General features: G+C 45.4%; 1 protein-coding gene across 1 annotated transcript in view; it reads left to right on the top strand.

The window, feature by feature from the left end:
- Positions 1–12,608, top strand: part of LOC137380766 (band 4.1-like protein 4B) — an 83,318-nt gene that overhangs the window by 68,761 nt on the left and 1,949 nt on the right. Inside the window, exons 6-7 of the mRNA XM_068053096.1 lie at positions 2,715–2,782; positions 10,830–10,931. Coding sequence (XP_067909197.1) covers positions 2,715–2,782; positions 10,830–10,931 — 170 coding nt within the window. The remainder of the gene's footprint in view (positions 1–2,714; positions 2,783–10,829; positions 10,932–12,608) is intronic.

Below are 12,608 nucleotides of genomic sequence, written 5' to 3'. Positions count from 1 at the left end.
TATCTTATGCTTTTGTGCAATGACACCCACCCTTGCTTCCTCATGCAGCTGGCTTTTTACCTTACTGTCATCCATGCCATTGTTACCTCTAGACTTGACCATTCCAATGCGTTCCTGGAAGGCCACTCACATTATTCCCTTCATAAACTTGAGGTCTTCCAAAACTCTGCTGCATGTATCCTTACTTGCGCCAAGTCCCATTCACCCATTACCCCTGTTCTCGCTGACTTGCACTGACTCCTGGTTAAGCAACACCTTGATTTTAAAATTCACATCCTTGTTTTCAAACCCCTCCATGGCCTTGCCCCTCTTATCTCTGTAATCTCTTCCAGCCCAACTACCCTCCGATATATCCGCGCTCATTTAATTCCAGCCTGTTGAGAATTCTTGAGTTTAATTGCTCCACCATTGGTACCTGTGCCCTTCAGCTGCCTTGGCCCTAAGCTCTGGAAATCCATCCCCAAACCTTTCCACCTTTCTTTCTTCCTTTAAGATACTCCTTAAAACCTAGCTCTTTGATCAAGCTTTTGGCCTTTTGCCTGTGGCTTGGTGTCAAATTTTGCTTATAATGTTCCTGTGAAGTGCCTTGGGGCATTTTATTATGTTAAAGGTGCTATAGAAATGTAAGTTGTTGTCATTCTGATTACAGCCAGAAAAATCTGTGTTGCTGGAACTTATGATGCTAGCACTGGTCTCCCATAATAAAAATGCACCTTGCGTAAATAACTAAAATGACAATGGAGAGACCATGGCCTTGGAGATAAAGTAATTTTCTATAGAATTAGTGTTCACAATTCCAGATTGGCAGCCATTTATAACTTTGTCATTCTTGATTTTGAAGAGCATATGGCTGTGGAGGATGAAGCTTGATTTGCCAGTGCATGACTGATGTGTGAAGAATATGTCACATTAATATTTTCCAACTGAAAGCCCACAAATAACTGCAATTGTTTCACTTGTAGTTGGGTTGCTTGCCTATGTGGAATGTGCTAGAAAACATTAATGCTAAATTTAAACAACTTCTGCTTTATCGTGACTTTTTTTTCTAGCAACTGTGTTAGCCAGTGAAGTTCTGCGCAGGTCAGTGGTGCGAAATTGCATTACTGCCTTGTATTGGGGGTTGTATTGGGGGTTACTAATGCTGCCAAAGTTTGGGCTGGCAGTGGGGTGCAATTCCTGAGGTGCTTCTCTGCACTTCCGTTTACCCGATGTTATGACCGACTGCTCCAAACAAAGCCCCCAATCAAAATATTGATTCTGATTGTGGTGGGAGAAACACACTATTTATTCAATTCCGTCCCTCCACAGATCGCCTAACATCTCATTTTAAACTTTCCAAATTAAAGCAAGACCCAGCCAAATTGTACCCTCTATTAACCCCTGAATGAGGCTAACCAAACCAGGTGTCTTTAAATCAACAAATTAACTGTTTAATTAGAAAAATTACATTTTTAAACACTACTAAGATATAAACAACATTTAAAATAGAAAAAATTAGAGTCCTTGCAAATTTACGCTCCTGCCGGATGTGAAACAATTCAAGGTTGCTTGAAGTCCTCACAGCCGTCCGATGGGGAAAAAAGGTTCTTCAACAGTAGAACAGTCCGTAGTCTAATCCAGAAGTTTAAATTGTTGCTCCTTCTCTAGCGATGAATTTCAACAATTAACAACTTGCAAACACTTTTTAATGAATCAATTTGGCTTTAGAATTTTTGAGGGATAAAAGATCGTCACAGTCTAACTTCCCTTCCTTCAGTTTAAATTATCAGAGATCTCTGTTTTGGCTTGACATTTTAGAACTTTGAGAGAGAATAATAAATAAAGAGACTAAATTCTCTTACTTCAGTTTAAGTGGTCTGAGAGCACTCCTTTCAGGTGCTAACACACAACTGTCAGTCTGTCCTCTGTTAGAACAGGCTGTTTGCACTATAAGCCAGTTTAAAATTAAATTGTAACAAATGTATCTCTTGATGCTCAGTCCAAGTGGCTGTATCCAAGGCAATGAGAATGCACCCCTTGAATTGCAGTCTCTGAATGGCTGTATCCTGGAGCAACAAAAATGCATTCTTTGCCTCAGCTTCTGGAGCCTGCTGCCTTAAAGCAGTACGGCTCCTTTTCCCAGCCTTAAAGGCACACCACATTTTTCCCCCCAAAAAAACTACAGGATCATAACTACACTTACTAAAATTGGATTGCCAAAGGTGACAACGTATTAGGTACATGAAGCATAACTATTATTCCCTTTATAATTCAGATCATTTTACCTGGATCTGGATGGCTGTTTTTTGGTCGGCACAGACATGATGGGCTGATTGGCCTCCTTCTGTGCCATAAACCTCTATGATTTGGACTATAACTGTAGTTTCATGAAAATTAGCAACTTCAAAACTAATCAGAGTGAGGAATGGGCTGTGTTTCTAGCAGCATGATTCATTGTGCTACATCCCATGACATAAACAGTTCAGGTGACTATACTATTTTCTGTTTAAGTTTTGGGTGCATGACGAGATGGCACTTTTGTGTATATGCTCAGTTGGTGCGTGATATTGCCACCCTGCTCCCTAGCTGTCCTCTGTTGACCCAGATAGACTAAATAATCCAGAGACACTCAATGTGGCAATTGTATATCGGTAGGAATATAGGTACTGCCAATTTATGGCTGGCAACTTAAATTAGTGTATTACTGTTTCTAATTGCTGTATTTCCTTTAACAGTTTAAGAAAGAGGAGCCAGTACTGAGCAGCCACAGTAAATCCTCAGGCACACCGGTAGATGGTGTAAGGTCAGTCAAAGTCTTTCCTTGTACCTTTGTGTCTTACTTCTCAGATCTTCCCACTGGAAATGTTTCTCAAAACGGAGAGTAGCCCAGCCAAATTTTGGACTTAATTCCATCTAATATTTAAGGGGTGCCACTTTTAGTTGGAGAATATATATTGTATAAGACCACATTTTCTCATAGTTTGATCACGCAACATGTCATTCTTGAAGCTAACTATAAGCAAAACATTTAATTCAGTAGTTTTCAAAGCATTTACAACCAACTCTACTGAAGAAATATAGTATCCCCATGCCTCTTAACTAAGGTTACTGATGCTGATAAGTCTGAAAACATTTTTACCTCCTTCCCATCTGTCACAATGATGAGATGGCAGATGCACAAAGTGCCACAACACTTGGGCTGCCTGAGCTCTGTAATATTGGAAATTGAGGGCAGAGACCTACTCTGTACCTGATATGCTTAACTCGTAATCAGGAAGCACATTAGAGCCCTGTGCACCAGGCTGGCCATATGGGAAATTGGAAGATTTCTCTAATATCCAGATATCCTGTGAATGGTTCCCTAATGTTGTATTTCCATGACCCCTTTTGCCATGATAATCCCAAAGGATCTTGTGCCCTTTTTGGTGGGAGTAAGCACCCCTGCCTCTCACCCAGCATTTCTGTGCATTGAGCTCTATTTAAATTAGAGATCATCTCTACAAGACCTGTTTCTAAATTTTTTCTCCTGATGGGACATTTCCTTGTGATGAGGTATTTATGCTCCGTTTTCCTCCTCCTCCAGTAACCAAATCACAGCTCTGATGTCCGTGGAGAGGGAGCAGAAAAGGGTGGGTGGTTGGGTGGAGGTGAAATTTTAGCAGTCAGTAAACTCGGAAGTACGGGATTTCTTCAGGTCATGCAAAATTTAATGGCAGGACCTGATTACCAACTTTTGGAATCAGTTTCCTAGCCACAGCCAGACTGAAAGGCTGGTTGGCTGTCGGGCTGGTAGGCCTGTGGCACTAGGCCACAGCTGAGGAGTGGACTGGAGGGAGGGAAAGATCATGATTCAGGATGTCGATCATTGGGGAGGGCCGGAGAGATTGCAGGCAGAAAGAATATCGGGGGTGGGGGCAGTGGGGAGGCCATGCAGAAGATCAGTGGGTGGTCATGGAAAATATCTGTTGAGAAGATTGCAGGCTGGGGATGATGTGGCCTGTGGAGGACAACAGGAGGACATTATCATGGGAAGCGTGGATCTGATAACAATGAGGTTCTAATCACTGGAGAGCTTAACAGGGTAGCTAGGTGGGCTCAGGGAAACACTCCTTCTGGCCATGAGCAGTGCTAGAAAGGCATTTTCCTGTTCCATCCAGCTGTTCTCACCTCCTTTCACCTGGCCAGTCTCCCAATTTCTGGGAAACCTGGCTGACCAATGTTAAAAGGTGGAACAGAGATAAAATCTTAGGCACCAAGCCTCATTAAAGTATTGTTATGATCAGGTAAGGAGGGGTCAAAGGGCTCCCCTCTTTTTTCTCTCCTTGTTTGATCACAACAGATTTATTCTTTTTTAACTGGATCTCACTAAGTAGGGCGAAATGTGTTTTAAATCAGTCTGTGTTTTGATGGCATTAGGTTGGTTATATTATTAATTGCCCCTATGTCCGTGGTGGGTGGAGGGAGGGGGGTACATTGGTGGGGGGGGAGGAGAGGGAAGGGGACATGAGGGAGAGAAAGGGGGGACACGGGGGTGAGAGAGAGGGCGACACAGAGGGGAGACATGGGGGTGTGAGGGGAGGACATGGGGGAGAGAGAGAAGGGAGACACGGGGGGGGGGGGGAGACAAAGATGGGGGAGCTATGGGGTGGGCATGGAGGGAAGAGCAAGGGGGTGAACACGGAGGGGGGAGCTAGGGGCCGACATGGAGGGGGGAGCCAGGGGGGGAAAGAGAGGGGACACGGAAGGGGGGAAAGAGTGGCGGACGTGGGGGGGACCGGGGGTAGGGGGGACAGGGGGGGTGGGAGGGATGAGGGGGGAACACGGGGGGTGAAGAGGGAAAACACGGGGGGAAGAGGGGACATATGAGGGGAAGGGGGGACATGGAACGGGGGGGACACGGAAGGGGGGATGAGGGGGAGACACAGAAGGGGGGAAGAGGGGGTGAGAGAGGGGGGGACATGGAGGGGGATCGGAGGAGAGAGCGAGGGGGAAGAGAGCGGGGGACACAGGAGTAGAGAGAGGGGGGACGTGGAGGGGGAGAGGGGGCACACAAGATGGGGAGAGAGAGTGAGACAGAGAGGGGGTACACGGGGAGAGAGAGGGAGGACAGAGGCTGGAAAGAGGGGGGAAATGGAGAGAGAGGGGGGTACGGGGGGAGATAGAGGGGAACACATAGTGGGAAGGGAGAGCGGGAAGAGAGAGAGGTGGAACACGAGGAGAGAGAGGTGGGAATCACAGAGGGAGGCAGAGAGAGAGGGGGGACACAGAGTGGGGTGAGGGAGGGGGGCAGAGAAGAGGGGAGGAGACGGAGGGGGAAGAGAGAGAGAGGGATAACAAGAGGGAGAGAAGGGTCACAGTGGGGAGAGAGGGGGACATGGGGGGAGAGAGAGAGAGAGAAAGAGAGTGTGACACAGAGGGGGGAGTGAGGGGGACACAGTTGGGAGGAGAAAGGGAACAGGGTGGAGAGAGAGGGGGAGAGGGAGGGAAGAGAGATGAACATGGTGGGGGTGTGGGGAGATAAGAGAGAAGGAGATCAAGATCACTCGTGACAGATGGACATCTATCCAAATTTTAAGCATCGCTATATCATGTGGGAGGGCAGACATTGACTACTTGTGCAAGCAAAAACAATGCCAGGTCTCTCACTAAGTAGTTTGGAAAGTGTTTTAAATCGGTCTGTGTTTTGATGGCATTAGGTTGGCTATATTATTAATTGCCCATGTCCATGGCTGAGTCAATAATTTTGTCAAATGTCCATGGTGCAACATGTTGGTGCCGATCCCTGTTCACAGTCTGCAGTCAGATGCTTACTACAGGCTCATGTAAAGAAAGGCTGGGTGGCCTGTGGAACTGCACTCTGGAAGGTGTCATTGCCTTCAGGAGAGGAGGACAGAAATGGAATGAAAATTGACACGAGTAAATGGTACTTTTGTTAAATGTGTCTGATGGTTCAGCTCGCAAATGCACTACATTGAGTGGTACTGACCCAAACAGACCAGAAGCTCCCAGGTTTGACCCCCAGTCTCTGGTGGGTTTACCCGTCTTAGTTTACAGTCAACAGCCTGCATGCATATAACATCTTTCACAGGTGCCGCTCAAGGCACTTCACAGATAGGTGTGAGAAAAATGGATGCCGAGACTTGAAAGAGAACTTGACAGGTGACTGAGAGGTAGGTTGAAGAGATGGGTTTTGGAAATGTTTGAGGAGAGGCAGAGGTGGGGGAGGTGGGGGGTGGGGGAGGTCCAGAAAGTAGGATCCAAAAGGTTGGGCTCTCTGCCAATAATAATGGTGGAAAAGGAAGAGAAAGGCTGGAGTTAGAGGAATGGATTTTTCAGGGAATGGAGGGAGAAATCTTGGCCTAGGGGATAGTGTGGAGAGGGAGAGGTCCTGCAAGGCCTTGGAACAAGACATTTAAGGCTTTGGGGAGCAGAAAACCATTGTAAGTCAGCAAGGTCGGGGTGATCGGAAAGTATGACTTTGTGTGTGACACAGTAAGCGCAGCAGGGGTTTGAACAAGTTAGAGTTAGGATGGGGTCCAACAAGGAGAGTGTTGGAGCAACAGAGAAGCAAGGCGATGAAGGCATGTAGAAAGGGTGGAGGTGCAAGTATGGTATTTATTATTGACGGGATACAGGGTCTGAAACTCAGATCCTAACATGATATCTTGATTGCGACCTGTTTGATTCAGTCTGAGACGGTGGCCATGAGGAGGTGATTGAGTAAGTAGCATGGGAGCAGGGTGCCGGAAACTATCTTTGGTTTTTAAGACTAGCTGGAGGAGATTACGACTTCATTCAAGATGGATGTCAGGCAAGGAATCAGACGCCACAGAGGCACTGGAGAGAGTGGGAGATGTGGGTGGGATGCTCGGTGCCATTGGCGTAAAAGTGGAAGCTGTCCCTGTACCTTTAAATGATGGTGCCAAGGGGCAACATGTAAATAAGGAATTAGGTGGGGCAAAGGATAGACCCATGGAGGCCTCCAAAGGTAATGGTGCCGGGCCAAAAGAGAAACCATTGCTGGAAATGCACAAGCTACATTCACATAACTAGTGCAACTCCTGCAAGCCATGGAGCCATGCAAGGGCAGTCGCACTGAGCTGAACCGTGGAGGAGAGGTATTGAGGGAGGATGGCATGATTTACCATGTAAAATGCTGTGGAGAGGATGAGGAGAGCTAATGCACCATGGCCACAGTCACAGATGATGTAATTTGTGACTGGTTAGGGCTATTTTGGTGCTGTTAAAAAGATGGAAACCAAACTGAAAGGACCCTAAGAAAGAGCAAAGCAAAATCTGGTGATGGATAGTTAGGCTTATCTTCCTGGAGCAGAGCGGAGAGGTGCAGACCTGTGGGGAAAATACAGACAGCGGAGCTGATAAATTGAGCCCAAGGATCGCGGCCCAGTCACTTACCTTCCTGGAGCGGAGTCAGACCTGTGCGAGAGCAGTCCAGGCGCGCTGGAGTTTGAAAACAAAGTGAGCAGTAAAGTCACAGGAAAGCTACAAGGTGATTGGTTGGTGAGTAACTGCTGTTAGGGAATAACTCTAAATAGCTGGGTAAGTAACTAAAAGTAAAGGGAAAGGTCAACAGTTTTTAAAAATTATAATAGGTAGTGTTTTTTTTAGGGAATCAAGGTCCCTTGTGTAATTAATCTAATTTTTGGGTAATTTAAGGGGATAAATTAAGGGTAACTCATGGCAGGGCAGCTAGGCTCAGCAGAGTGGAATGCTCCTCCTGTGCAATGTGGGAAGTCAGGAACACTTCCAGTGTCCAGGGCGAACATGTGTGCAGGAAGTGTTTCCAACTGCAGCTACTTGAAATCCGCGTTTCGGATCTGGAGCGGCGTCTGGAGACTCTGTGGAGCATCCGCGAGGCTGAGATCATCATGGATAGCACGTACAGGGACGTGGTCACGCCGCAGGTAAAGACATGGGATTATGATATTATTGCTATCACAGAGACATGGTTGAGGGAGGAGCAGGGCTGGCAGCTCAATATTCCAGGGTATAGAATCTACAGGGGAGGGGGTAAAAGAGGCGGTGGCATTGCACTGTTGATCAAGGAGTCGATTACTGCAGTAAGGAGGGATGATATCTTCGAAGGTTCCTCAAATGAGGCCATATGGGTAGAACCTAAAAACAAAAAGGGGGCAATCACTTTGCTGGGAGTGTACTACAGGCCTCCAAACAGTCAGGGAGTGATAGAGGAGCAGATATGTAGGCAAATCTCAGAAATGTAAAAATAATAGTAGGGGATTTCAACTTCCCCAATATCAACTGGGATAGTCTTAGTGCAAAAGGCTTAAAGGGGCAGAATTCTTAACACATCCCCTCTCAACTTGGCCCCTCGCACCTTAAACCTATGTCCCCTAGTAACTGACTCTTTCACCCTGGGAAAAAGCTTCTGACTATCCACTCTGTCCATGCCACTCATAACTTTGTAAACCTCTATCATGTCGCCCCTCCACCTCCGTCGTTCCAGTGAAAACAATCCGAGTTTATCCAACCTCTCCTCATAGTTAATGCCCTCCAGACCAGGCAACATCCTGGTAAACCTTTTCTGTACCCTGTAGTTAGGTACTTGATGGCCGGCACAGACACGATGGGGTGCTGTACTCGGGTGGAGGGAGGAGGGAATCACTGTGAGAGTCTTGCAGATGCAGAGTATTGAATATGAATTTGGGGGGGGGGGGGTGGTTAAGCAGGTTGATTGTGGCAAGGATATTGTGATGAATTGGGTATATGAGGGTGCAGTTTTAAGGGAGGTAGATAGAGTTTTTCCATAGACAGATGTTAACAGTAGGGAGGCCAACAGTTAACAGGCCAACACTTGCAGCTATAGCCCATGGTATCACCATGGTGGTTTGAACAGGGTAGTGGTATTAATTGTACCAACTAGGGATGTTTTAGTAAAGGGAAAGGAGTTACTGCCCATGGGCCATGTTGCTATCAGTGTCAGGATATCAATAAAGTCATCTACGTTGAGGTCAGGGATAACAAAGGCCTTGATTGCGAGTGAGCTAATATTTTGGAGGGAATACAGAGATAGATTGGTGATTGTTGATCCCTGGTAAGGTAAGGTCCACAGGGCATTTGGTGGGAGGGTGAGTGGAACAGGGAAGAAATCGGAAAGATTAACTCCTACATTTGCTGCAATTCTTCTCCAAGCCCCTGAAGTAGCAAGCATTCCTGCTGTGATTGTTACTGAAAGATATGTATGTAATGTGTTGAATCGTGTGTGGCTGTGATTACTTATGTAGCCAAATAACCTGCGATTATGGCTATCACTTCACATATGAGAAATAGTTTCTTTAAGAGTACATTTAAGAGAGGAGATAACAATTATTAAGCAATTTACGTAATACACCACACCATTTTCTTTTTCAGAGTTCTTCTTTTAATTTTAAAGAAAAGTAATTGCAATGAATACATATCAACTTAAGGTCAGACACTTGGGGCCTGAATTTTTCCTTCATTCACCAAGTGAAGGAAAAATGAAATGTATTTGCAATTTTTTAAATCCTGGGAGTGGTACTTTGAATTTAAACATTGTCTTGTTTTCTTCACATAGTTGAAATGTGATGCAATGGACCATATATGTTTATAGAGTCATACAGCACAGAAACAGGCCCTTCGGCCCACCGCGTCCATGCCGACAATAATGCCTATCTATACAAATCCCACCTGCCTGCATTAATTCCATATCCCTCTATGCCTTGCTCATTCAAGTACCTGTCCAGATGCCTCTTAAATGTTGCTACTGTTCCTGCCTCCACCACCACCTCTGGCAACTCATTCCAGATACCCACTATTCTTTGTGTGAAAAATTTACACCTTTGATCCCCTTTAAACCTCCTCCCTCTCACCTTAAATCTAGGCCCTCTAGTTTTAGTCACCTCTACCATGGGAAACAGACTCTGGCTATCTACCCTATCTATGCCTCTCATAATTTTATAGTCATAGTCATAGAGAGATACAGCACTGAAACAGGTCCTTCGGCCCACCGAGTCTGTGCCGACCATCAACTACCCATTTATACTATTCCTACATTAATCCCATATTCCCTACCACATCCCCACTATTCTCCTACCACCTACCAACACTAGGGGCAATTTACAATGGCCAATTTACCTATCAACCTGCAAGTCTTTGGCTGTGGGAGGAAACCGGAGCACCCAGCGGAAACCCACGCGGTCACAGGGAGAACTTGCAAACTCCGCACAGGCAGTACCCAGAACCAAACACGGGTCGCTGGAGCTGTGAGGCTACGGTGCTAACCACTGTGCCACCCCACTGTACCTCTATCATGTCCCCTCTCAGCCTCCTTCACTCAAGGGAAAACAGACCCGGCCTATCCAATCTCTCTTTATAACTCAAGCCCTCCAAAGCAGGCAACATCCTCGTGAATCTTTTCTGCACCCTCTCTAGCTTAATCACATCTTTCCTGTAGGGCGGCGACCAGAACTGCACACAGTACTCCAAATGCAGCCTAGCTAACGTTATGTACAACTGTAACACGACGTCCCAACTCTTATACTCAATGCCTCGGCCAATGAAGGCAAGCATGCCATACGCCTTCTTCACCACCCTGTCTACCTGTGTTTTCGCTTTCAGGGAACTATGTACTTGCACCGCAAGGTCTCTCTGCTGAACAACACTCCCCAGGGCCCTGCCATTCACTGTATATGTCCTGCACTAGCACTTTTTCAAGAAGAAAGTGCCCCTTTAAAGGTGGTTTAGCAATTATTAAACATTTTTACACAGGATCACCAGAAACATTCTATTGTAAGCTAATATTTTAAAAAGTGAACATTACAAATCTTGACTATCCTTTTTAACAATACTAGGTCTCTGGATCCATCGCAAGATGGTACACCAGTAAGTGGAGTACAGGAGAAGCAACGGCCGAAATCTTCACGCTTACGGAAGCTTACGAGACAGTACAGCTTGTGAGTCCTTTGGAATTACTTACCAGAAACTCTTAACAAGTCTGTCAATCCTGTTAAATATGGTTTGTTTCATCCACAGTCTCTGGGGGAAAAAAAAGAAAAATACTGAAGATTTGTATGTACAGATTAATCACATTGTCTGTTCAATACTTGAATCCTTCCAATCCCAAACGCTGGTCGTTGTGACAGAAGGTTACACTGCATGCATTATCCAGTGTGGAGGTAGTGCAATCAAGTGCTGTATACCATGCTAACAGAAGGATTAGTTCACTATATTGAAGAACTACATTTTAAGTAGGATTGGTGAAGTGGCAATGCTTAATTTCACACTCATGAGACACAATATCAAGTTGCCAGTCTTGGCTCTGAGATTAGTGGAAGTGCTGGCAATACCTTATAGCAAAAAGTGTGGGAATGAAAAGCAGTGATCTGCAGATATACTTTGGTGTCTACAGTACATCTGGATGAATAAATGAATGATTTTTTTTTAGATTCTTTGGTATGTAACTCTGTGATTGTCACACTTTAGTATCATGTGGCATAACTATTCCTCTCTATCTTTTGATTACATGTGAAACACCAGATTGTTAAAAACTATAACTACTAAGCACTCTGGGGTATAGAATCTGGACTTGTTGGTCATATCAATGGGAAAAAAATCACAAAGCTTATTTCAAAAAGAAAATTACAAATCACAGCTGCTAAAATGTGAAACACAGATCGGAATTTTATGTTGTAGCGGAGGCCCCGCCCACCAGCAGAAATGTCAGTGGCAAGCCCGCCTCTGCTGAGCCTGGAAGACATGCAGCGATTTTACGTGGCACAAGCCCTTAACTGGCCTTTGTCGGGACATGCACCTCGCTGAGGCAGGATGCCCTGCCTCCAAGAGCTACTGACCAATCAGCGGGCTAGCAGCTCCTCAGTCCCAGAAGTGGTGGCCACTGCTGGGACTGCAGCCAGCCCAGAGCAGCATCATGGAAACCTGAAATAAAGAAAGTGCTGGAAATACGCAGTAAGCCAGGCAGCATCTGTGGAGAGAGAAACTAGAGTTAACGTTTCAGGTCGATGACCTTTCATCAGAACTGCTGATATGTGAGTATTATTCTCTAAAGTATTTTTCTCAACAGGACATGAACAACTGTCATTCAATAACTGAACAAGAAAACATAATTTTCCAATTTGGTTATGATCATGAGTGAGTGACTCTGGTGTAACTGTGTAAAAGCTATGCATTGTGCATAATTCTGTTAAAATGGACTACTGAGCTATTTAAAATCCACATTCTTTGACAAAAGGTAATGGTTTTGTGTTCCAATATTTGGACCCATACGCAATAGCATGGATTTTGAACGTTTTTTAAATTTACTAATGAGATGTGGGCTTGGTTAGCAAGGCAAGTATTTATTGCCCATCCCTACTTGCCATTGAAAAGGTGGTGGTGAGTTGCCTTCTTGAACTACTGAAATCTCTGTGATGAAGAGAATCCCAAAGTGCTGTTAGGGAGGGAGTTCAAGGATTTTGGACCAGCGATGAAAGAACAGCGATATAGTTCCAAGTCAACATGTTGTTTGACTTGGAGGGGAACTTGCAGGTGGTGGTATTCCCATGCGCCTTCAGGCCTTATTCTTCTAGGCAGTGGATATTGCAGGTTTGAAAGGGGCCTTGGCTGTGGTAAAC

This window comes from Heterodontus francisci, chromosome 2 (assembly GCF_036365525.1).
Source record: "Heterodontus francisci isolate sHetFra1 chromosome 2, sHetFra1.hap1, whole genome shotgun sequence".
NCBI lineage: Eukaryota > Metazoa > Chordata > Chondrichthyes > Heterodontiformes > Heterodontidae > Heterodontus > Heterodontus francisci.
Note: the sequence above shows the minus strand (reverse complement) of the source record. Positions and strands in the feature narration are given on the sequence as shown.